Raw genomic sequence first — 27,700 nt, 5'->3', positions numbered from 1 at the left:
AAAATTTTAATATGATTCTTTCAGGCCACATTCTTTCATCTGCATTACAGATTTTTTTCTGAATAAGGGTTTTCCTGATATTTTTTTATCAGGCATCTTCATTAGGTACAGTAAAAAATAAGTCCCTGCTACTAATCCTCTGAGGGGCTCATCACAGGGTATTAATGTGGTCTTTCCATCAGCTGTTTCAATTAATAACAGCTCCTGAATCTCTGCAATGTCAGAGGTAGGGTGTACTGCCGTTTTTCTGGGAATGGTGTACACAGCATTCCTGATAAAAAGTGAAACTCTGGGGAAAAGACTGAATGCACTGAACTGTTGATTTATTCCCAGACCTCTTCTTGGCCATCTCTTGGAAATTTAAGGCAGTTATTTGGAAGAAAAGATTCATCCCAGTGGGACCCACAAACACAAAACCCAAAGCCTATAAGACAGATTTTAGCTATGAAGAAACCCAACTCTGTTAAGAGCTGGAGAAAAGTGTTTTATCTGAAGTCAAGACTTAGCATTAAAAGCTTTAGTACAGTCCAAAGCAGTGCGGTGTTGGCCAGCCTCCAAGTACTGAAACCTGATGTGAGAAGAGCTTTTAACGAAGAACCGGCCATATATATATCTGACCAAAGTGTTCCTAAGGAGCATGATCCCGACCTGAGCAACAGAAAAGTTGAAAAGCCAGAGAAATCTTTCCTGGATGTAACTGAAAATATGCAGGCTGACATGGCATGTTCCAGTATTTATTCAAAATATTATATGTGAAGAAGTGTATTTTCTAAAAAGTGTCTTAATCTCTCCTAGCCATAAGTAAAATAAAGAAGATGGAAATCAAAATACTAAATTACAGTTGAGAAAAAGTGCAGGAATTGTGTCTTTTTTTGCCTGGAAGACACCTTTTTTATTTCTACAGGTGCAGGATTGTAATAGCCCTATGTCTACTGTTTGTCTTTACACTGAGCTGAAATGAGAAAATGTTTTTATGACCATTGAGTCCCGGGGCTGGAAGAAACTCCATGGATCATTTATTCTACCTCCTTGGCCTGAGGCAGAGCCAAAGATAGTTGCATCATGGCTAACAAATGGCTACGCAGAACACCTGGTTATTTCCTCCTCTAGGGACATGGTGACCTGCCTGGTAATCTATCATATCACAATCCTCATTTTTTGTTAAATCCAATCCATGTCTTATTGTAATTTGTCTATTATGCTTTGTTCTACACCCTTCCTACCAGGCACACAGAGAAAAATCACGCTTCAACGATGTGCTACAAAGCAAGAAGAGTATTGTTAGAGGCCCACAGCCCCCCTTCCAAGTCTTTGGTTTTTTAGATAAATGACTTCAGATCACTCATTCCTTCCTTGTAGGACAGGCTTTCTAAATCTCTGATCATTTTTACTGTTTTCCCCTGGAGTCCTTCCAGCTGGTCCACACCTTTATTGAAGTGGAAATCTCAAAGCCTGGGCTCTCCAGCTCAGTCTTCACCTGTGAAGGATGAAAGGATTTCTCATGTCTTATAAACTATACCTCAATTTATAAATCCCAATATAGAGTTTGAATGTTTCATCGCAGTGTGATGTTTAAAAGGCAAGATGCTACAGCTAACAAAGTCCTGGATCCTTTGCTACAGGATTCGTGTCCTGACAGTTTTCTGTAAAAGCACTATTTATTGCATTATTTGATTATCTCTACTGAGAATGCTTTGCAGTTGTCCCTACTGAATTTACTGAATTACAATTCAGCAAAATGTCTTTTTTTTTAAGATTACTTTCAGTCCTAACCCCTCCCAGCACACAGTGTCATCTGAGAAAAATATATGAAAAAAAATGCTGCAAAAGAGCATTACATCCTTTGCGAACCATCGCTCCTCAAATTTTTTTCTAGGTACTTATAAAAGGATTCAGTAAGTCTTCTGGTATTCCTTTGGGATTTTGAAAGCAAACTAATGGTTTTATACTCTCTTGCCTTCCCTTGTAGACTTCAATGAAAATGAGCTTTCTGCTTGCACCTGGCAGCTTTTCCCTCTGCCTTTTCTGCACAGTGTATAAAAGAAACCCCAGTTAGCACTGATTTGATCAGCTAAGTCTGAGTGGTCTGAGATCAAAATCATAAGGGCCTGCAAGTGTAAAAATGTCTAATATATTTAAGTGCTGCCTGGCCTGCTTCTTCTTCATTTCAGGCTGAAGTCTCACTCTGCTGTCACTGGTGTTAATCATGATAGCATTCTTCATACAGATGACCTTGCTGTGAAAACTTATGCCAGCCAAATTGTAGACACATTTTATGTCTTCCTTCAAAAGCATCTGTCATCTCAGCATTCCCTCTGTACCTACAAAGCACATCTCTAAATTACAATTGGTTTTACTCCATCACAGAGGGGATGTGCATGCTGATATGGAATTGAAAAGTATTTTAAAATAACTTTCAGGAAATTTTGGCGATAGCATTTGACAATCATTACAATTTAAAAACAGCTCATATGCAACTTACAGACCACAGATAAGATTCACCCCTGGCCTACGATTAAAACTGAGTTCATTTTTTGACTACAGTAGAGGAAACATAAATGTGCCTACACTAAACAACTTTACTACATGATCTACTGCAAATTTATGCTTCCTCATTTCAGTTTCCTTTGTTTCTCTATTCATTTCAGAAGACATCCTATACCCTGTTTTGCATAACAAACAAACCAAACCAAGCCAGAACACAGATTATGGGGAAAAAGTCAATTAGATCCTTATTTGCAAAAATCAATTTCCAAAATTAAATCTTCAAGCATGCCCAGAGGATACTGTTCTTTTAGCTTTTGTGTTGTCTCTTTCGTCCTATCCTAAAGAATTTTTTTTGTTTTTGTCACTGTACACTATTTTATATTGTGTTCAATGTGAAGATCTTGCTTTCCAGTTTTTTCTTTCTCAAAGGAAATGATTAGACAAGCTTCTTTCTAAAGAATCCAAGAGCAGGCTTCTTATTTGTTCATAGAAATCATTACTGAAATTCCAGAAGCCAACATGCCTTTGGTTTCATGCTCTTGGAATACTTTAAGTATATGAGCTAACGTTTCTTGTTCAACAGATATAACTTGCTTTTGCAAGCTCTCACTTGTACATTTATCTTAGAAAATACAAACTAGAGGCAGAGCTTTCTCCTTGTCTTTCTCATAGGGAGTTAAAAAACAGATAAAAATGTGCTCTGGAAAAGGTCACAAGGTGTTTTTTACTGTTTTGTCTTCCAGACACCAAATGTTTTGCACTGAGAAAAACTGATCACCTTGCCATTGTCCCAGATGGCAGAAAACATCTTAAACATGCCTCTGAAAGAGAAGAAAAAGAAGTGACATTCCCAGGAATCACACGGCTTTCCTTCTCACCTGAAAAACAAGTGAAAAGTAACTATGTGCCAGGGATCACAAGACTTTGGCTTAGCAAGACTAAACTTTGCTTCTGCAATGTCTGATCAGACCTCATCTGCAATATAAGAACCTCTCCAAGATGTCCAGAAGAGCTGACCTTTGTATGTATTGAGGTAGCAGATACAATACCACAATTTTTGTGCATTGGAGTCCCAGAGCTTAGGGTTTCTTCAACTCATATCTTAAGATAACACAATTGGAACGTAGGGCCATCTGCACAAATCATTTCATTCTGGCAAAAGGCAAAGGATCTTCTGTCTAAATCAAAAGAAAGATTGCCATCTCTAGAAATACACATATAATTAAAGAAGCAAAGCAAAACAGAAGATCCTTACAGGTGAAGGCAGTGCAGTTTTCCAAAGTTGTTGAACAAATTATCTGAATTAACAAATAATAAGTTAAAGCTAAAATACTGAAGGGAAGTTTCTTTTAGACAAGTTGAGATCCGATTGCCACTTTATAGTTATCATCTAAAAAGAAACCTATTGTTTTCATTGCAGCTCACAACAATCATAGACAAACTTTAGAATACTGAAAGGAAAATGAGGATGACAAACCCACAGACAGGGCCAGGATATAGTATGGGGAATTGACAGATGAATTACTATATGCAATTAATCTCTTTGGTGTCTGGCTCCTGACTGAGCCAGCTACTTCCTTCAGATGTTTAGAGACACTTTTAATATACTGCCTTCCTTTTTTTCAACTAGTGGAAATGAAAGAAAAATATTGAGAATCTTGAATATTTTTTAAATAGGCTGCAGACTTACACTTCATTTGCTGCATCATTTGAATCTTCAAAGCTTCACCCAGCTTTCTAACTTTACCATCATCTAAATCTCTGAAGCCTGCCTCAGAAGACTGTCTACCTGTATTTAGAATTACCACAAAACAACAACAACAACAACAACAACAACAAAACCGAATACAAGAAAAGTGAATATCTACAGCTCTCCAAGACATAAAAAATTAACTAAATACAATTTATTCTTTTAAAGATGTATTTAGTGGCACTGCAGTATTTTGCTGATGCATGTTGTCTTTCAGTGAGTAGATTTCTTGAGAAAGATCTGGACACCTGAAAAACTATCAGTAAGACAGAAATTGCTATGTAGATAGTTAACTGAGCAATAAAGGATGAAATCTCTGCTCTGTAATTTCACCTGGTTAATTTGCACTTTTGCTTTATACTCAAGAAAGGATGAAGCTCTGCAAAGAAACAGCCCTAAGGATTCTCAGACTATTCAGTTGCAAGTGACAGATGTCATGTCAGTGAACAGATTCCACAAAGGATGCTAAAGCCTTAATGTATCCTGTTTCATCTAGATGTCATATCAGGCTCAAAGCAATAGCTGTCATATAATTGTTTATTTATTAAAGCGATGAAAGATCAAGGATAATCATTCTCTAAAACTCACCTGAGGAATTTAAACCAAAGAACATATAGGTGGTGAAAAAAGAAGAAAGGAAGCTGCCACTCCTTAGACAATTCTCACTTCTCCACTAAGAACACAGAGAAAAGATATACTGGCCTTCTGTCTAGAGAAGGACTTCTTTCCACACCCAGCCTAGTAGTTTAGCAAATGACATCATTCTCCTTCCTCATCTTTTGATTTATTGTGCATCTGGAAACGGTGATGAGATAATTAGCATTTTGCTGCACCGTCTGCTGGACCTCCTCCCTTTCTCATTTTGGCCTCATGAAAACAGTGACGGGAAACATAATGAAAGGGTTCTTCTTTTGCTCCCCTTTTAAATCTTACACAGTACTGTAGAGTGGGGATGGAAACAAAAATATTTTCTGACCAAGAAATTCTTAATATAAAGGAGAAGAAAAACAAACATAGATACGTTGTAGTTACAAGATTGGCTGTAATTACATTACACTTGGTCAGAAGAAAATGTTTTGACTGGGAAAAGAAACTAACCAAGATTAACTGGGAATTAGTGTAATATTTGTCTTAGATGAAAAAAAAAGCCACAAGAAGTTTGTAGAGGTGGTGAAACAACCTTGGAAATACTAAAACTGACAGAGAAAAAAACAGTGGCATCAAGAAAACATCTCAAAGCTCAGATGTTAGTTTTCCATAAAAGCCAAAGACAAAAGATACTGCAAAGAACTTTCCAACAACGTCCCAGCAGTCAGTAGGTAGCTGGAAAATGCATTTAGTAATTTCCTTTGAAGGACTGCCACCAGTACAGAGACGGTTGGGTCCCTTCCAACTCAGAATATTCTATTATTCTATGATAAATCAAGGAGTATTTTTAAAATAGTCCATTACTGATACAACAGCTGAGAATAGAAATTGAGCACACCTTTTTCTGTGTGTAAAAGAAGTGAACAAAGAAAAGTAAGCACCATTCTTCTCCCTCAGCTTTCCTGTGTGAGATTATAGAGGTAAACCTGCCAGATCTATTCTAGGGGGAACCTCATAAATCATACAGACTCCTCTTAATTCTCACCAAAGGCTACAGAAGTAACTTTTAGCACAATAGAAGGATTGACAGTATCAGAGAAAACGAGGACACACTGCTGCACGGTACCACTTGCTGTCTAGAGCCAGAGCTGATAAAATTATCAAGGTGAATGGACAGTAATATGAAATGCCTAATTCAGAAAGCAGTACTAAAGATTCTGTGAATTGAAATGTCAACAGATTAATCAGCTCCAGGCATGGCTAAATGTGATCTACCGTAACAACAATTTGATAATACCACGTTCTGCCATTTAATTGCAATTGTAACAACAGTCTTACTTTTTTCTCTAGTGAAGACAAAAGGAAGCTAGCCAAAGCTGCTTCTTTCTCAAAGACAAGCTCTGTGGCATCCAAACCTACCTGCACATCTTTCTCTTTGCTGCTGTTTTCACTCTATTGCAGCCACAGTTCATTAAGATGAATTGTATTCTGTTGAAGCTGCCTCATCAGTAAGTATTGCTGAAGCAATTTAGTAACAATCTCAATGCTCAGTGCTGGATTTTTATAGTCATCTCAATTGGCTATTAAAATACAGCACTGCACTTTGAAATTGCTACTGCACCACTTCAGAAATTGTTATCGTGATGGAGTTGCAGAAAGTACTGCTCATTTCAGTAGAAACTTCATTTGTTATGAATGACTTCTGGAAACTGATATTAAAATCTACTATCAGATGAGGAGTGGGTTTTGCATATTAACCCAGAAGTCCCGGAGAGGTTTTAAAAATCAAATGGTTTTAAGGGAAAAACACAAAACAAACAAGTAGGTATATATAAAATAGATGCAAATAGAAAAATGGAAATGGAAAATTACCGTAAATGGAAAATGTCAGTGAAACATAAAAAACAGAAGTCAAAATTATCGTATCAGGATTTTCCAACCTGAGCAATTCTATGATTCTCTGATTCTATAAAAACAAAGAATGAGCCAGAAATACAAACATGCTGGTATATCCTGCCATGATTTCTTCCATCAGGCATTAGCATTCATATACTAAAGTATTTCTGAGAAATAACAAAACCTCTTATAGCACTCTTACAGAGCTCTTAATTTTATGAGCTTCAAGAGAATACCATATTCATGTGATAAACTACGCAGATACTCACATATTCTTATATTAGACAATCTTAGCCTACAGGGAAACTATGTCTTTTAGTGATGTTAACTTATAAATGATTATTTTGAATCACAATCTTAAAATTGGGTAATTATGTTTTAGTGCTTGGCGGAGCACTTTCTGCTTATTGGATTAAATGCCAGGCCCTTCAAGCAAAGACATTTCACAAAGACAATAGTATTTGAGTTTCAATTGTGGTGCCTTTTCTATTTATTCCTTTGGTAAGTGCATTACAGTAACATGAAATGAAGCACTTAGATTAGAGTCAAGAACTTATGTAGTTTGTTAAATCTAGAGTTTGGAAAATTTGCCTGCTTTCTCATATTTCTACAGCTCTTTTTAAAGTTGTCCAATTTTACTCCATTTTAGATCAGGATCCATAAAAAAGCTCACAGCATGGATGGAGAACAATGAAAAATAGAAATGACTTCACAGCTGATGAATCCATAGGACTAAAATTTTTGAAAGACCATAAGAAAATGTTTCTGGTTTGTGAAAAAAAAACAAACAGTTTTTCTGTTGGAATACAAGAAAAACTGTTCAGAGCAGAAGCCGTGGAGCAAGATAAACAGCATGAGAACCAAGGACACCTCTAGAAGAAAGAACGTCTCACGGCTCTGATTGGATAAGCGCCTGTGCGAACGGTTGAAGAGGGCTTTGTAGAATGCTCTGTTGACATGCAAAGGTGGATGGGAATGTTGTAGGGGTGGATGGAAAAGCTAGAAAAAGAAAACTTGTGAAGATATATAAGTGATGTGAGAACTTGTAATAAACGGTTTGGATCGTTCAAATCTGAGTCCGTGCATCACATGCTGCATTCTTCTGAAAACACTTTGGAATTATTAAAACATTTCTTAGAATGAAAATAAAAATGTTTTGAAAGCTTCAGGTTGTCATAAATTAATAAAACATCTGCCTAACTTTCCATACAACCCCTTTCTCCTCAAGTTGTAAGGGTTACTATGTAGTATTTAGTGTCCAGTAAATTAGAGGAAGTAGGCCAGGGTAAAACTAGAGAGATAGCTATAATAACAAAAATATACACACCATCGTCTCTCTGAAGGAATCATTTGCAAACAGTTATCAGGCAGCACAACTGGAAAGCTCTTGGCGCTCTCTGAAACTGGTAACTGAGGTTCTTCGTTTGCAAAAGCTCTCTGTTCCATTTCAAGAGCTGTAGCTATTACCTGAGATGAAAAGGTAACCTTTGGCTTTGCCTTAGTAGATAAAAATAATAGGATTTCTCCTTACTTATTGGGAACAGCAATTGTAAACATTTTTTAAAAGCTGCTCTTCTGCTGCCTTGAACACTTTTAACAAATTTCAAAAGCACACATAATTGTACCCAACTTTTTGGACTACTTCACTTGTCATTGCAAGACAGGATGCTATCAATGCAACACAGCACAAGCTTCTCCCATTAAGGCCATCAATTCAAACTAAAACGTCAACTCCAATGACATAAGTATAAACTTTTGTGAAACTGTGTTACTGAAAAACATTTCAGTAACAATTCAAGGTACCTTTGCAGTGAAACCACTGATGGTGAAAATGCCTGCATCTTTTCAAGAAAATTCCATAACTAAGCAAGGGGTTGAAAAATATGCTACTTAAAAGATAGTGATTCTTTTCCAGATACAGTAGGAAGCTTCGTTATTACCCAGTCACTTTAACTACTGTCATCAAGAATTAAACAGCTAGCTATGTGAAAAGCAAATGTCCCACGTGCTGCACACTCACTTCAGGCCAACACAGCAAAACAATGAAATGGAAACTCTGAAACGGGTTATGCTGAATGACTTCATCTAATATTTAGATGAATTTACGTAATTTAAAAAATACATGCATGTTATGTCCTTCATATTCATCCCATCTTATTTCTGAGTATTTTACTGAGATGCCACAGCTTAGTTTTTCCTCTTTAAGACGTAAACTAAGATAAAGATAGCTATCTGAAGAGAGATACAGGATTGGGCTAACAGTGCTTAACAGATGCATTAATTTCTAATGGAGTGCCTCAAAACATAACAACACCCTGAGGTGTTTCAACGAAAAATCCTCAAAAGGCCCTAATTCTGACAGACAGAAAGGAGTAGAGGAATAAGTGCCCCCACATATTTTTTTTTAAGGGCACAAAGCTGAGTGGGGTGAACCTGCTCAAAAATGTATCATTGGTTGAATTCACCAGGAATGAAAAAAGGCAAACTTTCAGACAACAAAACAGAAATGTAGCTGCAGTTCAGTTCAGAGCTTTTTCATCTAAAATACAGTGAATAAAATGGCAGCTGTGGCCACTGCTGCAAGGCTGCTGCAGTTAAAACACTGATGGTTACTACTGAATTACCATAGGGGTGAAGGAAATGAATCCTTTTTCTGTATGATTCTGTTCTCAAGCCACTAGCAGATCCAGATGGTAGAATCAGCTACACTTCATATTGTTTCTTTTTTAACGTTTTTAAGTCTGCCATTTTCCTACTCAAGCTTCCCAGTACTCAGCTGTTCTGCTTCACACGTCCCGAGCTTCAGCTTCATTTCTGCAGCTGTGTTTTCTTTCACATGTTACATTTCCTATAGAACTGAGATCTGAAATTTATTATGTGACCCAGTACTGCTGTAGTTACTGGAAGCGGCGTTTTTAGCATTTTTTTTTTCAATAATTCTTTTAGTATATTGTGTCAGAGGTTAAATTATCAGATATTGGTACAGAAAGTATTACATAAATTGTGTGTATATGTAGTTTCTGACTGCTAGTTTAACAATGCTACTTTTCCAAGTTGTGAGCTGATTCTTCAAAAATGAAAAAAAAAAACAAGTTTAATTTCTATAACTAATGTTATGGGAAGCACATCATTTAATACTTCTGATTTTAGTAAAAAGCAGATTTACAGTGTAATAGAACAGCATGGAATTCCTGAAAATTCCACTGACCTCAGAGATCAGTGGAAATCCTTTGGTTTGAGCTCTGCAGTCTCTGAATAGTGGCTGAAGTTCATAATTCACTGTTCATACATAGAACAAAGTTTTTTTTCATGGTCTTATATGAAGGTAATCCACAATTTATGCTACAAAGCCAAATGCCACCATTAAATTGCTTTGTTCAGAATGTCTGTCTGCTTGCTCCTGAGAAGCAAATCTTGTAGCACACAAAATCCACTATCATTACTGTTAGTCTTGTTATGTTTCAGTACAGTGAAAGAAGAAAATAATATTTTAGGACACGGTTTTCAACAGTGTGTAAATTCCATTGATTTCCTACAAGAAATGTCCTTTGCATATCCTTTCCCTTTACAAATATCAGCTACTTCAAAGCCATTGGCTGCTACAATTTGTAGATGGTCCTGAGATTGACTGAAGTAAAACACCTATCATTTGCTAAATGCTATGCAAAGCCGTAGTAGTGAATCACTAAGACTGTATATCTGAATGAGGAGACACAAAAGAGGCATTCAAAACACGATCTCCCAAGCAAATGAAAGAGAACAATCCTGTAATGATCAGAGTTAGAAGTTACCTTCCAGATACCTAATATAGACACCAGTCCATACTATCAATCAGGTGTGGTGAACTGGTGAATGCACAGCTCTGAATATCTACATAGCTGCAGTTCTGTTTGGAACTTTGGTTTTCCATTTTGCAACTCATTTGTGTCTTTTATTTAGTTCTTTTCCAAAAAAGGTAAGTGAACGAGTTAAAATGCCTTTAATCACGCAAGATGCTAAGAAAGCTTTTTATAAAATATCAGGTGCAATTGCACTGAAGCCTGAAATCAGAAGGGTCTAAAACATAGAACAGAATTGCAGAATCATTAAGATTGGAAGAGATCACTAAGATCATCTAGTCCAACTGTCAACCTATCCATCACCAGGCTCACTAAACTTTTGTCCTTTATATTCTGCTTGCTAGCTAGAAAAGCCAGCATGTATTAAATAATTCAACTTTTATGGATTCACATCTTGTAATGCCCTTGCTCTGAATGGCTCAGAGGAAATTAAAGGAATATTTAAATGAAATGCATTGCAAATTTCCTTCTTTATCATCTTCAAGTACTGAAAGATATGATCTACTGTACATATCCAGGCAAGGTAGTGACCCCCAAGTTTACATGGTTATAGAGAAGCCAGTACTTCTTCTTTTGTGGTAAAATCCCAAACAATGAGGAATGAATTCAATAATATATGAATGAGACAAGCAGGAAAAGAATTATCCAAAAAGATATTTACAACTCCAGATTCAGTGTAACACAACTGCCTTGTATAGAAGCACATTCATTTTCCTTACTCTTTGAAAAAGCTTATGAGTAGGGAGACAGGAGTTGGTATGAAGAGTACCTCGCTGATTTTAGGACCCAATCTGGCTCTGAAAAGCATTAAACACCGTGTTTATAATCACTTATTTGTTCCTGCACGGTATAGTAAAGGTTTGAAAAAGCAGTTCTCAGATAAATTACCTGAACTATGAGTAGATAAGCATCCTGCAATAGACTGGTACTGAAACCTACTGCCAAAAATGATAGGATTATGCCATGAGTTTACTGTAATGTTTGCCAAGAGCCTTTTTGCAGATTTAGTGCTCTTTCAGAGAACAAAAGAGACATAGTATTTTCATAGTATTTATAGTATATTAGAAACAGTGCACTTTTCGAACTGTGGATTGGTAATCTCAGCAATTCCACATGTGTTAGAAACAAAAAGACTCCACTACTGGTATCAAAAACTACTAGGAATATACTGTAATATTCATGAAATTTGAAAGGTAAGAGGAACCACTGAAAAAAACCTACAGATTATCCCATGTAAATGAAAAAGGTAGAATATTCTCATGTGCATGACATATATGACATACAAATTTATTCATTTCATGCATATGCTACTAATTACAGTCTTTCTTATGAAACAATTGTTATGGAACAAATAAATATATTACGTGTTCATTCTGTTCCCGTGTACTGTGTAAATAACCATTTTATTTGCCCAGTAATCAGGTATGAAGAAAAATAGCTCATTGTCTAGCAGCTAATAGCTAGAGGGAAATTTCATGTAGGAAAAACATACATTTAAATTTGTTAAAAAGTAATTTCTACAATTAAATACTTTTTACAAAAGTTAAAGTGATATCATACAGTTTTATATGGTTATAATTTCACCTTAAGAAATAATATCCTGCTTTCTGTTTGACACTAGAATTTGCACTGATGCTGTCAGTCTTTTTAGCCATAGGTAGCCATAAAGTTCTGTTAGAAATGATAAAGGTGATTTTGGCTAGCGCAGGTATTATCCTAGACATCCATGGAATTTTTTTGAAGGAAAAAATGAAATTATTCTATGTATCTTGGTAAGTTAGTACTCCTGTCTCCTTTTTCTAAAGAGAGTTGTAGGAAAAGGCATCAACATGAAAGTGGAAAGGAAAAGTTGGATATATATGAAACAATCTTTAAAAAAGGAAGAATTCAGAAACTCAGTATGTTATAGCATCTTCGATGAACTTCAATGATTTCAGTAGAGTAAGTTTAGAAGAAATGTATCTTCCATCATTGCAAAGCATACAGTTTCTGAATCTTGCATTTATTCTGGAGGTAAGAAGCCATCTCTATAAGAAACATCGCATCACACAAATCACAATGTCTTGTATTCCTTTATATGTAATGAAAACACACGCAGTCATGAATCCAGGTTCTGCCAACCTAAATTCATTCTATTTCTGTAATTGACAGGTTAAGCAGTTAACCACTCAACAAAGTCAGGTCCTGTTTCATCTATGAGAGGTTAAACATTGAGCTTAAAATGGACGTGTGTTCATTTTCATATTTACCTTTAGGGCCTTTGAACAACTTGATCTCTACCACGGTCTCCAGAATAGGTCTCCTTCGACGAACATACAATCGAACTATGGAGCCAGCCTCCTTTAGGGCCTCCACGGCTTTGCTGTGTGAGACTTCTGACACGTCCACCTCATTCACTCGCAAGATGCAGTCATTGACCCTTCAAGAAAAAGAAAGAACCGTGTTATTTTAGACTGAGCAGTGTTTTGTCAGTAAAACAATAACCACTTAATTGGGAAGTTTGCCAGATGCAATATGCTATATTGTCATGGTTCTATGTTTTTCTGTTTTTGTTTTTTATTTTGGGGTTTCAGTATTCCACATCAAAACATCATGTAGTGTACGGGGCATTAAAGTGTCACTGCCCCAATTCCAAGTACCTATCCCTGTACATTACAGCAGTCACGGGATCTGGCCCTTCCGGGTGGGGGGGCGCTCTCTTGCTACCTTGCAGTGGGTGCTGGAGGTGCTTTCCTAGCCGTTCCAAGCTTTTTCAGGTTTCAATCGGTCCTGGGAACTCTCTCTCTCTCATCTTGTCTGATTTATTAATCTCAATTTCAATTAAATTGTATATATTGTGTTATCTTGTATTCCGATATTATAGTAAAATAAGTTTTCCTCCATAGATTGTTGCCGCTGCTCTTTTCCTCCCTTCCTTCCTTCGCTAGACTAATTTGATTATCCTGATCTTCATCCAGCGTCTCTGATACTGCTACAGGTTTGTCACGGTTAATCAGTTGAGACACTTGCTCCGTCATTTTTGATACAGCAGCCACGGCAGCATGAACTGGGGACAGCAGTGAGATGGAAACAGAATGCACGAATTCTCCAAAATACATACTGGATTCAAACTAAATCATGCTTACTCACACCTACCATCTTTCATCATTAACTGGGGTTGGAGCCACTAGGGTGATGGAAATAATAAACAACTTGTTTTTACAGACTTAGTTAAAAGAGTTTGTACTAAACAGTATAATCCAGTTACCAGAGTCACAATGCATGGTATGACTACTACCATTGCTCTTAAGGAAATCTATTGATTTAATTCAATACAGAGAGATCAGTATTTAGTAAAATACTTTCTTAAATCTATCTTACTTCTTCAACACAGCCAAAAAATTCTAATTCATAGAAGTACAAAGTTCAACTCTAAGTGTAGACTCCAAGATATGCTGTTTGGTAACAACATACATTTTTCACAGAATACTAGAAGAATCCCTCATAATCTTATTTTGGATAGTCACTATTTTTTTATGGGGCTGAACTAATTTATTCACCCTCAAAGTGACCTGATTAGATGTAGTATTTTCCCTATTTTGTATATTGCTGCAAAGTTGTGGCAAGTAAATGGAGAATGAGGTTTTCACAAAAGGTTATTTTCACTACAAGAACTTAGAATGGATTTTTTTTTGCTGCTGTTTTTGCTTAAAAATAAACAAACAAACAAACAAATAAATAAATAAACCATAATAAAATGAAGCCAAAACTTCAAACATTATTTGAAACCAAAGATTTTCTGTGTTATCAGTATTTTTGAAGAAACTTTACTAGGAGAAGCATTGATAATACCCTTCAACTCACAATTGGTCTGTCTTAGGAAGGGCACAACATTGAAAGTCCCAATCCGATAATAAATTCTGTATGGCAAATTTTCCAGTTTTTCCAGTAAGTGGACTTCCTGGTTTCCATCAATGCCAGGAGTATTCATTTTTTAAATGCATAAATGTCTGGTTTGGCTGTCAAATTAATAAGTGGTCTAATATAAATTGCTTTATTCTATTAAATAAATCATGAATGCATCCTGCTACTACTTTTCTTGGACAGTAATTAAGCCTAAGCTGCTTTGTCCTTCTATTAAATATTGCTGTATATCTGATTCTTGACACATTTCTGACTCTCATTGTCATACCTGAAATAGAGAGAATGAAAACAACAAGATTTTAGCTATTGATTGGTTATGAAAATGAAAAGCTGGGAAAAGATTATAAAACCACTAAAAATAAGGGCTACATTTCTTTTGTTTTCATATATGCTGTGCTCTGCATTGATAAATATCAATACTATTAGATAGTTCTATATATCTAAATCTCTCATTAAGGTTCTACCGAAGCCTTCTGTTAAGGAAAAAAAGCAAATCTTATGGAGCAAGTCAATAAAGGACATGGAATCATACTGAACTTGCTAAAATCAGTAAGCCATATAAATCTATTTACTGAAAAAACCTTTGGAAAATGATTTTTACACTCCAACATGAATCTCACTTTACTATCTGAAATTTGGCCATTTAGAGTTATCTACTTTAAAATAGTAAAGCCATCTTTAATAAAACATACACAGATTAATACTAGCAGTGTGGGACTTGATGATCTTCAAGGTCTTTTCCAACCTGACAAACTCTATGGTTGTAGGAATGTGAGTGAGATAATAAAAAGCTGCTCCATAATGGAAGTACTTCAGTATTTTGTTTCTACACAAAATTTATCAGTGCAGAAACAACACTGACAGCAATCATCCCATTCAGTCTACTATGATGAACACACCTAGTACTAGGACATGTATTCTTTGGGAACCCCAGGTTTTTATTCCCTCACAAACAGAGATGAATTGTTTAGTTTATGTAACTTTCTAGTTAGAAATAAGTACAATATTGAAGAACATTCACACACATGGGAGCGTGCAGGTGCATGCATGTTTGTACCGATAGAATTCCTATGGCTTCATCATAAATTTGCTAGAAATGCACACGCTATATCTATATCTATACTATTTCAACAACAAAACAAAACAAACAAACAAACAAAACCAAAAAACCCAACAACTCCAAGTGTGAAGAAATGGTTCCGAGTCTTGTTTCCAAGACAAGACAAGAGAATTTTTACTATTAAAGCATTTATTTAATAGCATCAGCACTATTACATTATTGCCACTCTGCTTGTAGAACTTGACAATATATACTTGAGTACAGTGTGTTCACACAGTTACTTAAGATACATACTGTAAAAAAATTGTAAAGCTTTCTAATGAGCAAGAAAGCAGAAAAAGAAGTTTTACTCTAAGCTGCAATGATTTTCATAATACTTACGAAACTATTTCTCTAGTTCTTGATGAAAAGAACTTTTAAAAAGGAGTCTCAAAATGGAGAACTTGACTTGCTAAGACAATATAATCTCAACATCTGTTGATGCTATGAGTTCATAAAGTTCTTGAATAAATTTTCTCATGTATCTTTGAAAAGTAACATGTAATTGAAAGTATTTTGGAAACTGTATGAGGTTGGAAAGAAAAAGAAAGAAAGCAGGAAAAAAGGAAAGAAGAAAAAAAAAAAAAGAAAGAAGAAAGACAATTAATTCCCAATATATTTTAAAAGAACATAAGCCCCAGAAACAAGGTTCATGCTATTGTTTCCTTGAAATGGAGGGACTTCATATCTCAGTTCAGCACAGCATATAAGTCTATAATTAAATTTTGAGGTAATCCAATTTCCATTATAGCCAAAATACTCATGTAGTTAAATTTATTCATGTCAGTTGAATTGCCCATGCAGGTTACTGCTGAGTGAAAATTGACTGAGGCAACACTTCCCACAGCATGCTGGCTCACCTAAATACTGTAACAAAATGGATATATTCTTTTAGAATTTGTGAAGTAATTCAGTTATGAAGAAAGTTGGTTCATAAAATACAGAATACAATACACGCTATTATCATGCCAGGATAGTTACCACTGATTAAATAAATATGAGAAAGATTTTGCCTTTTAGGAGGAAGGTCAGGGACACAGAGATTTACCAGTAGCTATTGCTATCTTCAAAGCAAATGAGTGCTTGGATTAATTAAGGAAAAATACTAACCTTTAGGGGCTTCTAACAACTTTGTTCTAAACTTGACTATCTTCATCTGAGTTTTTTGATCACTGATTTCAAGAAACAGTGCAGACATCCTTGAAAAACTGATAATTGCTTCAAGGTGTAAGCAGAACTCTTAGTCATTTGTAAGAAATACAGTAGGTGACAACTGGTAATGATTATTTATTTCAGTCTGTTCTGTGCAATATATGCCCAAAGCAGCCTAGTACAGCAGCAAAGAGCCCCAGAAGTCCAAATGGTCCTGTCAGGATGCATTAGCCCACTTGCAACTCCTGAAAGAAACTACCTGAAAGAATCAACCATGGTCTCAGCAACAAGGAACTGATCTGTGTTCCATGGGACAATGATGAAACTGAATCTACAGTAATCCATGGGTCGTAGTTATCATCCAGACACTTCTAGACTCATTAGCAACCTATTAGTATGGTAGCCCTGGTTACACAAATATAGTTATGTTTTCTACTGCAGAAAAGCTAAAATTATCAAATCTAATGTCTTTCTTACTATCTTCTTTACAAAGCTAAAGTTGATATGGACTTTAGTCAAAGCTTAGAAATCAAGATATAAATAATATTATTAAGGGAGAATCAACATAAAATTCCATAGGTAACTGCTAAAGGAAGCACTGAACTCCCACTTTATTTCTTTGCTTCTCCTTTTGTCCATCCTTTTCAGCTCCATAAAGAGGGACTGGTGCTTTTTTTTGTTGTTTTAGTTTCAGAAGTCACAAGAACACAACACTTCAAGCAGGAACACAAGATTATAGGTGGCAAGTTGAAAGACTGATTATTCTTCTTTCTTAATGATATCAGTGAATCATAATATAAATATAGTATCTGACCCTAGGAGAATCAGCCTAGTCCATTAGTTAGGGAAGACTTACCCTACCCTTTTTTTTTCTAATTCTCACTCACACCCTTCCCATGCCATGGTAAGTAAAACATACAGTAGAAAATCTGATTATTGGTACTGGCTCATATAATTTCTTTGCATTATTATAATGATTATATTATTTAATTTTCAACCAACAATGAAGAATAAAAGATCTCAAATCTAATAATGTAGTCTTCAAATCTGCCTTTTCAATTACAGAACACAGAGCTAAAACTAAATGCCAGTGATACACATGTTCCACGGGACATACTATTTCATTAGATATAATGATCCTTAGACACATGATCCAATTTCCTTAGCAAAATCATATACACCCTCAGGCCTCCTTCTGCCATTGTAAACTACTATAATTACTATTATGTACAATTCAAAAATAACGGGATAAAACAGCAGTAGGAGAAAATCTCAGATCTCATTTTCAAATTATGGTTCTTTCTACAAACTGAAGTCATAGAATCATAGAACAGTGTGGCTTGAAAGGCACTTTAAAAACCATTCAGTTTCAACTCCTTGCCAGAGGCAAGGACACCCCCACCAGATCAGGCTGATCAGGACCCATTGAGCCTGGCATTGAGCACCTACAGGGATGGGGCACCCACAGGTTCTCTGGGCAGCTTGTGCCAGGGCTTCACTGCCCTCATAGTGAAGAATTTCTTCCTTATACCTAATTAATCTACCTTTTAGTTTAAAGCTACTATCCCTTATCCTATTTCTACAAATAGAGTGTGACACCGTCTCCAACTTTCCTATGGGACCCCTTTAAATGCTGGAAAGCTGCTTTGAGTTCTCCACAGAGCCTTCTTTTCCCCATACTGATCAATCCTAACTCTCTCAGACTGTCTTTATAGGAGAGGTGCTCCAGTCTTCTAATCATCCTCGTGACCTCCTCTGGACCTGCTCCAACATCTCCATGCTCTTGCGCTGGTGGCCCCAGAGCTGAGCACAGCACTGCAGAAGTGGTCTCATGAGAGTGGAGTAGAGGGAGCAGAGCTGTCTGTGATCTTGAGAGAAGGTAAGAACTGAAACCAAAGAGTTGCAGATCCAAGAGAGAAGATCATAGAATCATAGAATCATAGAATCATAGAATCACCAAGGTTGGAAAAGACCTAAAAGATCATCTAGTCCAACTGTTCACCTATTCCCAATAGCTCCCACAATAAACACCTTTATAAACACCTTTATCCTCTTAATTCTCTAGCAAGTGTCAAAACACAAATAAATTGTGGAAAAACCACAATGTTTTTCCATTAAATTGCTGGTCTAGTGACATCCCAACCCTTCTTATGCAACTCTGAGCAGCTCGCTTAGCTTCTTTTTCATAACCTTCAGAGGATGACAAGCCCACCTACTTCCCAACTCCTTTGTCTTCTGTTTGAGGAAAGCCTGCACTTTCTTGCTCATCTAAGAAAAAATGCCCAGTGCAACGCCTAGGTATACTGAGCATAAATAACAAATAATTAACAAAAGCAGCTCTCTGCCTCCTCCTGGCTTCATTCAGCTAGCCTTAGAAGCGAGAGATGAAGGTCAAGAACTTCCACCACTCACAAAGGCGTGTGCGTGTGTGTGTGTGTGTGTGTGTGTGAAGATGGGAAACTAAACTCCTGCATAGCATTTCTGTGAGTAAATACAGCCAGATGGAATATTCCTCCACCTGCACTGGCAAACCAGTTTCTGTGTGTTGGTTGCATGGAGCAGGCTGAGCTGACAAGTCCTATGAGAAGCAGGGTGTGCTCAGTGCAATCTGCTCCTGCTGAGCCTGACAACTTACAGCAGGAATCAGCCTGACTGTCAGCCAAAGATGGAAACCCAATCCTAGGAATGTTTTTTTCATTTACGTATATGTACAGATTTTTTGCAGGATGTAATGAAAACCCAGTGTGTCCTGCAGCAGACCACCAGTCTTCAGCCCACACCTTCTGGCATGAGGTTTTGGAGAGTGACATAAAATTGTGTTAGTTGCCCCCACACCTCACTGTGTTGTCCTTTGGATCTCTGCAGCAACCTTGACCTAGAAAGAACAATTCATCTTTCCAAGAGAAAAGTCAAAATCTAGGTTGTTCCCTCCTAAATGATGGAGCAGAGGAGAAGCAGAGGAGCAGCAGAAAAAGCCTGTGCCCATTCCCTCTATACAGGTGCAGTGTCACAGATACTTTTCTGTTGTCCAGGAGAACTACCACTAAGCTCTTGCCTTCCAAAAGTCAACAGCCATGTAGGATAGTACCAGAAAGAATGGAGGAAATTCCTCACCTGTATATGGAAGATTATACAGTCCACTGATGGTTTAGGAGGTTGAAATGCCTACTGTAATGCTGTCAAAAGCTTCATCCAAAGCTTCCCATCCAACAAGGCTTAAGGTTACATCAACTTGACTTACAGGTATGTTACCGGAGGACTTTCATTTCACTTTTAACAAAAGCAAGTGTAGAGTCTTGCATCTAGGGAGGAATAATTACATGCACCAGTACAGTTTGGCAGATGACCTGCAGGAGAGGAGCTCTGCAGAGAGGGACCTGGGTGTCCTGGTGGACGACAGGTTGGCCATGAGCCAGCAGTGTGCCCTCGTGGCCAAGAGGGCCAATGGCATCCTGGGATGCATTAAAAAGAGCGTGGCCAGCAGGTCGAGGGAGGTGATCCTCCTCCCCTACTCTGCCCTGGTAAGGCCTCATCTAAAGTACTGTATCCAATTCTGGGCTCCCCAGTATAGAAAAGACAGGTATCTCTTGGAAAAAGTCCAGCGGAGGGCCACAGAGATGGTGAAGGGCCTGGAGCATCTCTCCTATGAAGAAAGGCTGAGTGAACTGGGTCTGTTCAGCCTTGAGAAAAGAAGATTGAGAGGGGACCTGATCCAGGTCTATAAATATCTAAGGTGTGGGGAACAGAGTGGCGAGGCTGGACTCTTTTCAGTGGTGAATGGAGACAGGACAAGGGGAAACGGCTGGAAACTGCAGCATAGGAAGTTCCGCACAAACATGCGCAAGAACTTCTTTACAGTGAGGTGACGGAGCACTGGAACAGGCTGCCCAGGGAGGTGGTGGAGTCTCCTTCTCTGGAGATGTTCAAGACCTGCCTGGATGCCTACCTGTGCTACCTGCTGTAGGGAACCTGCTTTGGCAGGGGGGTTGGACTCGATGATCTCTGGAGGTCCCTTCCAACCCCTGTGATTCTTTGATTCTGTGATTTCATTTCTTGAAGACAAACTAAAAGCGAATTGTTTGGGAACAATTCTGATTTCAGAACATCCTTCTGAACTTCAGAATAGGCACCTGCCTGAAATGATGGTGAATTTCCATAGTCTGTTTACAATATGGCTGGAGTGAGATTGGAGACACAGCCAGCACTGTGTCTCCAGCTACAGCTACAGATCTGTCAGAAGACATATGCAATTATTGTCCATTGTTATTGCATTAGTTACTTGTGGCTTTTTTTAATGCAGCAGAGATACTAAATGTCAATGTTTTAAAAAGTCTGCATAGTAGTAACAGATTTGGAAGTCATGCCAATGACTGGTAACAATATCAGTAAAAAATATTAGCACAACTGCTGCTTATTATGCAAAGCATCTCTTCTCCCTTCTCACTAGGTTTCATCTATGACTGTAATTTCTATTTTGGAAGTTGTAAGTCAGAAAAAGACAGCTTACTGCACACTATATAATTAGGAATGGAAAAATCCCTGCAGCCTTTAAACTGCTAGAAGAAAATATATTTAGAACCTTGAATATGTTCCTATTCACACAATTTCAATAGAGGATACATCAGCATTTGCTTTTTTTCTTTTATCTCTTTTAAAAAATACATTTTAAAGGTCTTAAGCTCAGCTGTAGGACTTCACTCCAGGCAAAACTTTGGCTAAAAAGCAGTTTATCTGTTGTTTAAGATAGTTTGGATCATTTCTGCATTCTATCCTAGTTTTGAGAATTTCCTTGAATGAGGATGGTGCTCTCCTCCAGTTAACCCTTTTCCACCACAATGAGCAGATTCTTTTATCCTTTTAGGCAGTGTGACTTTATTATGAGGTATCTATTTCTTTGGAGGTGCTTATATACACCTCTTCATTAAAAATATCTACCAAGGTAATATCTAGAATCCAGGAGAGTCTGAACCCAAAGACTATTCATGTTATATCAAACTGGTATAGTGAAATCCAAAGTAGGGTGAGCCACGCCAGCACATACACTGACAGCAGTAGATTTAGCATGGAAAGCCATCTGAAACAATGTTTACCATACATCTACAGCCAATTATAATGGGTAAAATGCCACATTATGACACTCTGGAACTCAGAGTTCATTTGGAGGTAGCTTGAGCTCCTGCACAATCAAACTGATTTCAAGAGAGGGCCCATTAATGGCTACTAGGAGAAATAAGATTAGGAAAAAGACAACTGTAGATCCACAACTCAAAAACCTCTCTTACAGGTTAAAATCAGAGACCTTGGTCCTTGAGTGTAAGATGGCTGCATGACTAGCTAGCTCCCTGGCCAAACCTCACCAACCACATCCCCCCAAGGGACAGGAATCCACCCAGTCCTTTGCCCAATGGGAACACTGCTGCCCCTTGATGATCATGCTTCAGGGGAGATCAGAGCTAAGGTGTGTGAGTTAAGGTGCTTCCATGGCTGCAAAGATAAAAGCCACATAAAGTCATAAACCAGGCCAGAGGTCCACTGGGCCTGCTGTTTCTTTAAAAAAAATGGTATAGGAAAAGCCTAACACAGTATTTACCCTGAACACATTTTCAGATGCTGATGACTTGCGTTTCCTGAATCACTCTTAAATTTAAAAGCCTGGGATAGGTTCCACAAATCCATTTAATTGTTTTCAAAACCCACCTACATTTAACATCCAGTTAAATAAACAAATATCTTTATTTGCTGTCCTCAAATCCTGTCATTAGAACAGAGAGCAAACATTCATCCCTAGTCATTCTCAATACTCTGTTTCTCTTCTGCAGTTAGGAAATGGGACATAATCTCTTGCCTTTGATAACTCATTTTTCATTATAGGAGGAAAGGCCCTGGTAGACAAACTTTTCAAACCAAAAGCATGCAGCTGATCTAATGATCACAGTGCTTACCATGAGTGATAAAATTTTGGAGATGGACACCCTCCCCCTTCATCTTTCTATTTAACTGAATTCCTCTCAGATGTACCTACAGATTTAGGTACAGCTGAACTCTGAAAAAAATGCAGTTCAAGTCAAAGCTGTTTTTACTATGCTTTGTTTCTTGACAGAAACGACATTGTTTTACACTGAAAAAAATTTCCAGTCAAGCTAAAACAAGTCTTTTCATTCTAATATTCTTGGAATTAGAATAATAAATAAATAAATAAAATGAAATAAAATAAAAGGTTAGATGATAGCTAGGGAAACAAAAATCAAAACCATCTGCTGCCTCATTATCCACAATCGCCTCCTAGAAAAATGATTCCACCACTGAAGCTACTCCACTTTGTATAATGTATTGCTCTCCTTAAATTGCAGACAAAATCTCCCATTATTGAGGAAAGCATCCTCAATACAAGACTAAAAATAATTTTTGCCTCTTTCTTTGACTTTAGGTGTATTACAGAAATTGTATCAACACCTGAAACTAATGTAGATTCCCCTGATCTTTCCTCATGATATCCAGAGTGAAGACTCTGGTTCACAACCTGTACCTGACTCTCTAAACAGCACACTCACTGCAAAACCTTTCTGACTCAGCTTATATTTCTTGTCTTTCAGGAAGCAAAACAATTTTGGAAGGAAAGAATAAAAGCACATCTTGTTCATTGTGCCTCCAGTTTATTGATCTGATAACTTCTCTGAAAGCTGTGGACTCATATTCTACAGAGAGAGAAGGATGGAGAATGCACGTTTCCCTTCAGAGGTGAGCTGAAACTGATCTAACCACTGCTTTTGTGAATGAAGGCAGCTTTGACTTATTCTTTTCCCTTTGTCACTGAAAGAAATCTGGACTTCCTTTTGTATCAAGAAGTGTTTGCTCAGCTGTAGTATAATATGCTGAAGTCTTTTCAGACCAGAAGATAGCAATATTTTATGAGGTTAGGCACCCAACCCCCCATTAAGAAATGCTTGCAGAGACACTAGATTTACAGAACAGCTTATTTGATCAATTACAAGTCAAGTAAATAAACGGTTGAATAAATGTATGATTTAAACAATTCCCCACAACTGAAAACTTAAAAAAATCTTCTACTGCCTAATGCACAAAGGGTTTATATTTTAAATCGCTCATTTCCAAAATAAATTTGGTAAGCAGTTAACCTGAGTCAATTCTTAGCCATAACAGTGAATGTGTTTGTAAAATTTTAAAATTGAAACTGCAGAACATTAATTTGACCTTATTATAATTATTCAAAGCTGTATAAATCTGAAGCTTCGTGAAACTGTAAGCTTACTGCGTTGTACTGACTTAGGAGTATTTGAAAGCTATTCGTGGTGACCACGTGGAACATGGCTAACAATATCCAGGAGCTAAAAAATGACAGATTCCACAATAACTCTTAATATCACTGTCTACATCTTCATCTTCATTTTACGGAAAAAAGTTACTGCAGCAGTTTCTCATATGTCTGCTCCAAAGTTGAATTAAGCAAACAACAACACTGTAAAAACTGTCATTCTTTATTTGTCTGATGAAATCTAGAGGTGTTTGGGATGCTTAAAACTAATGTGGAGTGAGAAGAGAAAAAAAACCCACTTGGTTATGCCTCCTTTGCACACACTTAAAGAATGGGAAGTAGACATTAGCTAAAAGCAACTCATCTTGCAGGGTGTAGCTATAGAGTTGAGAGGGAGGAGTAGCTAGCACTCATTCAATTTACACACACACAGATTCAAGCATAAATTTTTTTGAAAAGTCAAGTCTAAACACATATATAATAGGAGAACTTCTCTATTTTTCTTCCTTCATCACAAATATCCTGAAGGCAGGATCAGAGCTGGTTACTATATGATGTACTTAGAAATACAGATGTTCTAATTCATTTATCGTGAAACGATTTTCTGCATCAAACTTCCAAGTACCGGTTGATTAGCATAACTCAAAGCAAATTAATTCTCATTTGCTAGGTAAACTACGCCTGCAGTAATTCTGTACAGAGTTTATGATCTTTTACTTCACATATTGTTCTTTTAAGACATTTCCTATAGATTCTCTTTCCCCCAGAATATGCAAGATTCACTTGAAGCAGAGTTAGGGATCGTGATCCACAAACATATGCCTGGGTAAAACTGCTGTGCTGGGGATGAATTCTTCCTTTCCCCAGACACACCAGAATAAAAGATGAAAAACAACATATTTCCACCCATAAAAGACCATTTTTTACTTATCAGACCTGAAATTCCTGCCTTCAGTTCCTTAAAACCAAGTACAAAGTTACTGAACACAATAGATCTGAAGGAGTGGAGAGCAGACACAAGAGTTAGATGACTGAGGTCAGCAGCTCTGCCAAAGGTAGTTAGCAACCGCTGGCCTGGTGAGTAATTGATCAGCCGCTGGGCCAGATGAGCCCATGTCGTTATTTAAACGTTTGATTTTGATTGCAATCTCATGACAGGGAGAAGACAGCTTATTGTAGGCACGGTGGGGGGTATGGGGTGGGGGAGCAGAGGATGGGCAGGAGGATTCCCCACAACAGGCTCTCAAAGTTCAGCCTGATTTTCTTTATTAACCTCTTCCACAAGACATGTATGTAGCAAGTACTCTTCTCACATTCATTCCTCAAAAATGACAATAAGAATTAAGTTATTCCCCCCACCCTTTTCATCTCTTAAATCCTTGGGATCCTTGGGATCCTTAGCTCTTACCACATTTTGCCATTCCTCCGTCTGTTCTCTAACTCCCCAGTTATCCTCAGTCTCTGCCTCTGGTGCGATGCTCTCCTTCTGAAACCACTGCCAAGAGCAGACAAGCACTGAAGCTCTGAGAGCGCCCAGGCTCTGTCAGCACTTTGGATCCGGCAGCTGGCACAGACGGCAGCCTCTGATGGTGGCCAGAAGGAAAACTGCTCACAGACTGAATATTTGTGTCTGTCTCCAAAGCCAGAGGCCAAAGTGGGACAGCGGAGAGGCAACGAAGTAGAAAAAGGAGGCGTAGGCAGCTGTGGGACGTTGTGAGAGGGAGGTGTTGGGATAAAGAAATGGGAAAGGAAAACAAAGCCCTGTAAAGCCTGAGATGAATGAAGGAGGCACCAGGAAGCCGCAGAGCTCCTCCCAGCTGCAGGCTGCTCTGCAGGTCGTGGAAGGTGCCCCAGGGCAGTCTCCATAGGTGTGGAGGAGGCAGGGATATCTGCCAGGCCTCACTTACCCTCTGAGCCCTCCAGTTTGGCTGGCTCTGGTGCCAAGGGGGGGTTCTGAGACCCAGAGCCTCCAGTGATGCCCCGGTGAGCACGGAAGGCTGAGGTGCTGCCTTGGGCCCTAGGTACGCTTCGGCTGCTGAATACACCAAATGCTTGCTTGTTCCTCACCCGTGGTTAAAATCCTCCCACCTGACACTAGCGCTGTTTGAAGCATATTCAGGTTTGTGCAGGAAAACCAGTTACAACAGATAACCCACGAGGCAATTCCACGCTCAGTATTTTTACAGGCACTTTTCATCTTTGGCGCTCAAAGTGCTTTGCAAATATGGACTCGTTTCAGCTTCACAACAAGCCCTGTGAGGCAAAGATAATGATCACTGTACCTATTTTACAAATGGGGAAACTTCAGCACAAAAGAAGAAAAGTGTTACCACAGATCAGGCGGAGCAAGTTGAGAGGAAAACTACGCGGTCCTGCACTAACAAGTAGAAAACACTCCCTTCCGCTCTGGTTTGATTAAGAAGAGCTCTTCCAAACAAAGGTGTAGCATTAAAAAAATGAAAGAGGGAAAAACATGTCGTTCAAGTTCTGTAAGAAACTTCAGCAGCTTCAGAACGTTTGGTGCCATTAGGCTCTGCACTTAGAGTACATGAAAAAAAAAGTCCTGCTTTTTGCAATGATGTAACTCAGAGTAACATGCAGAAGTGTGCAATGCAAACAACACACTCAAAGTACTCCTGCATCTTGCGAGGTTTATACTAAAACTTGCATGCAAGTTCTGGGGACATAAATTTAAAATCCCGGCTCAAATTTCTGTAGTAAGAGTGGAGTGAGGAATGTGTCAACAGAGATCAGGAATGGGCAGGAAACAGAGTTTGGCTGGAGTCTGAAAGTCCAAATGTTTATCCAAACAGCAGCCGAGAGTTTTGACAGTGCATGAAATAACAGACTCTCTGTCTCACCATGCATTAGGATTTCTCGTTTGGGATGTTAGAAGCAAAAAGTCAACCAAGATTTTTCTCCAAAGTTTTAGAATCAAACCTTTGCTGTTTATAAGGAACTTTTTTTTTTTTTTTTTTTTTTTAAAAAAAAGAAAGTTAGTTCTCTTTTCATCCCAGTTCTCTTTTCATCCCAAATCTTATTTTCAGATTCAGTGGGAATTGAGAGAGATGAAAAATTCAGCACAACCCTGGAGGGTTACACCTGCTAACCATAGGAACAGATGTGAAATATTTTTTCCTTGACTAATGCTACACTCCATAGAGAGCTAACGATTTCTAAGGTGCATAACCACAGAAGTCTTCTTACACCGGATGAATTATCACCGAGTTATTTAAATTCGTAACTGCAGCAGCAGTGCAAATATGTCGATGAACTAATCACTTGGACTTGACTGTTCTGCAGTGCTGTTCTGCTGCTGCAGCACTCTGGGGCTATTGACATTTCTGCTGGGATGGCTGCTAAAGAGTCCCATTGACCAGTTCAGTACCACTGAATGAAAAAAACCTTGTGCAAAGAGCTTTTTAAAACTAAAGTCCTAATATTGTGCTACTTTGCTTTTTGTTATTCACAAGCAGTGGTTTCAGTGAGTGGGAGACAGCTCAGAAACTTACTTGGGCAGAAATTAATCCTGTGGATTAAAAATACAAGTAAAAACAAACAAAACATCCAAAAAAAAAAAAAAAAAAAAAAACCCACAAAAAAACTTCAGGAATGTCCATCATTATAGTCTATATAGAGGCCATTAAAATTCATCAGTTTCAAAGCCGACATGACAGATAAAAGCCATGGCTTTTCTCTCCATTAAATTTTAT

At 37.8% G+C, this 27,700-nt stretch overlaps 1 protein-coding gene across 1 annotated transcript in view; it reads right to left on the bottom strand.

The window, feature by feature from the left end:
• The window catches only part of LOC122175185 (disks large homolog 2), a 737,856-nt gene that overhangs the window by 310,694 nt on the left and 399,462 nt on the right, over nt 1-27,700 (bottom strand). The window contains exon 7 of the mRNA XM_042862630.1: nt 12,810-12,979. Within this exon, the coding sequence (XP_042718564.1) occupies nt 12,810-12,979 (170 nt within the window). The remainder of the gene's footprint in view (nt 1-12,809; nt 12,980-27,700) is intronic.

This window comes from Lagopus leucura, unplaced genomic scaffold (genome assembly GCF_019238085.1).
Source record: "Lagopus leucura isolate 7727_CA_CO unplaced genomic scaffold, USGS_WTPT01 Super-Scaffold_702, whole genome shotgun sequence".
In the NCBI taxonomy this organism is placed as follows: domain Eukaryota; kingdom Metazoa; phylum Chordata; class Aves; order Galliformes; family Phasianidae; genus Lagopus; species Lagopus leucura.
Note: the sequence above shows the minus strand (reverse complement) of the source record. Positions and strands in the feature narration are given on the sequence as shown.